Here is a 1453-nt window from a genome sequence, read left to right as displayed (position 1 = left end):
CTCTGGTGGGATGACCCAACCTGCATTCCTGAAGGGTCTGGGCCATTAGCATTACTGCCTGAATTTGGTTGTAGTTTTCCATTGACTTCAATCACAGGATATGGGAGTTAAAAAAAGCATTTTAGAGAATCTCCTGCTTTCCAGACATACATCTCTTTATCCTCATTATGTAGTAACAGCTCAATTTCCCCTTGATAGTTAGGATTAATCACCACAGCCAGTACAGTAACCCATTTCATTGCCCTTTGATTCAGTGGTATGAGGATACCAAAGTGGCAAGTTAGCTGTCTCAGATTTTAGTACAATAGAATCATGGTTGTGTCATCAAGTGGAAGCATTATCCCTTTGGAATTAAGTCCTCTAAGCCAGCAGAGCTTGAAAGTGTGGAGATGGGTAGCAAAAATTTTGCTGGGACATAATGAGAAGATTCACTTTATCTCCATCCCTTGATTCCTGTACTCATGAATCCTGGCTATGGGAGAAACAGCAGTATAAGTTAAATACAGATTTAGAGCATATACCATGTCCTGAAGGACAATACACAACCCTTCATGGTATTGCCATCTAGTTGGTGCTGCAACTGAGTCTTCAAAAGGGCATTCTATCATTTTGTCAAGCCAATTGTTTCAGGTGGTGGGAAAAATTGAAAGACCAGTGAATTCCATAAGTATGGGCTAATATCCATACTTCATTTGCTATGAAATGAGTCCCTTCGTGCAAAGCAATGCTGTATGGGAACATCATTATGGTGAACAGGTCATTCTGTAAGCCTATAGATGGTAGTTTTGGCAGCAGCACTGCAGGCAAAGAAGGCACCACAGTACAACAAACTGACAGACAAGTGTTGGAAGGAAGGCAAATTCATATCTAAATAAGTGTGTGTTACAATAAGAACAAAACACTGTCCCTACCATTATCAAAGAGGTACAATATAATCAATCTGCCACCAGGTAGCCAGCTGATTCTCCTGGGGGAATACTGCCATACTGGGGACTCAGTGTTGTAACACATTGGGCACTCAGCAGTGGCTGTAGCCAGATAGACTTGGTGAATAGGAGTCCACAATGCTGAGCCCATGCATAGCCTCCATCCCTGCTGCCATGGCTACTTTGTCCAGGAGTCAATTGGGTAATAGCAGAAGTAACAGAACCGACAGCCACAAAATGAGGGATAGTGTGGATGTTTCAGAGGTATCCAAAGGCTACTACTTGGATAGTGTGATGGTTTGCATTATGTCCCCCCAAAAATGTGTGTATCAATTTGGTGAGGCCATGATTCCTGGTACTGTGTGATTTTCCTGTATGTTGTAAACCTGCCTCTATGATGTTAATGAGGGAGGATGGGTGGCAGTTGTTTTAATAAGGCAGGACCTGATCTACAAGACTGGATTGTGTCCTGAGGCAATCTCTTGAGATATAAAAGACAGAACTTGGTACCAAAAGAGTGGGGTGCT

At 42.5% G+C, this 1453-nt stretch overlaps 1 protein-coding gene across 1 annotated transcript in view; it reads left to right on the top strand.

The window, feature by feature from the left end:
* The first annotated feature begins 1163 nt into the window (after positions 1-1163).
* LOC111822391 (olfactory receptor 2AE1) overlaps positions 1164-1453 on the top strand; it is a 38838-nt gene continuing 38548 nt past the window's right edge. Inside the window, exon 1 of the mRNA XM_023740977.1 lies at positions 1164-1223. Coding sequence (XP_023596745.1) covers positions 1164-1223 — 60 coding nt within the window. The remainder of the gene's footprint in view (positions 1224-1453) is intronic.

This window comes from Trichechus manatus, unplaced genomic scaffold, assembly GCF_000243295.1.
Source record: "Trichechus manatus latirostris isolate Lorelei unplaced genomic scaffold, TriManLat1.0 scaffold00170, whole genome shotgun sequence".
Classification (NCBI taxonomy): Eukaryota; Metazoa; Chordata; class Mammalia; order Sirenia; family Trichechidae; genus Trichechus; species Trichechus manatus.
This window is presented reverse-complemented; position numbering and strand designations above follow the sequence as displayed.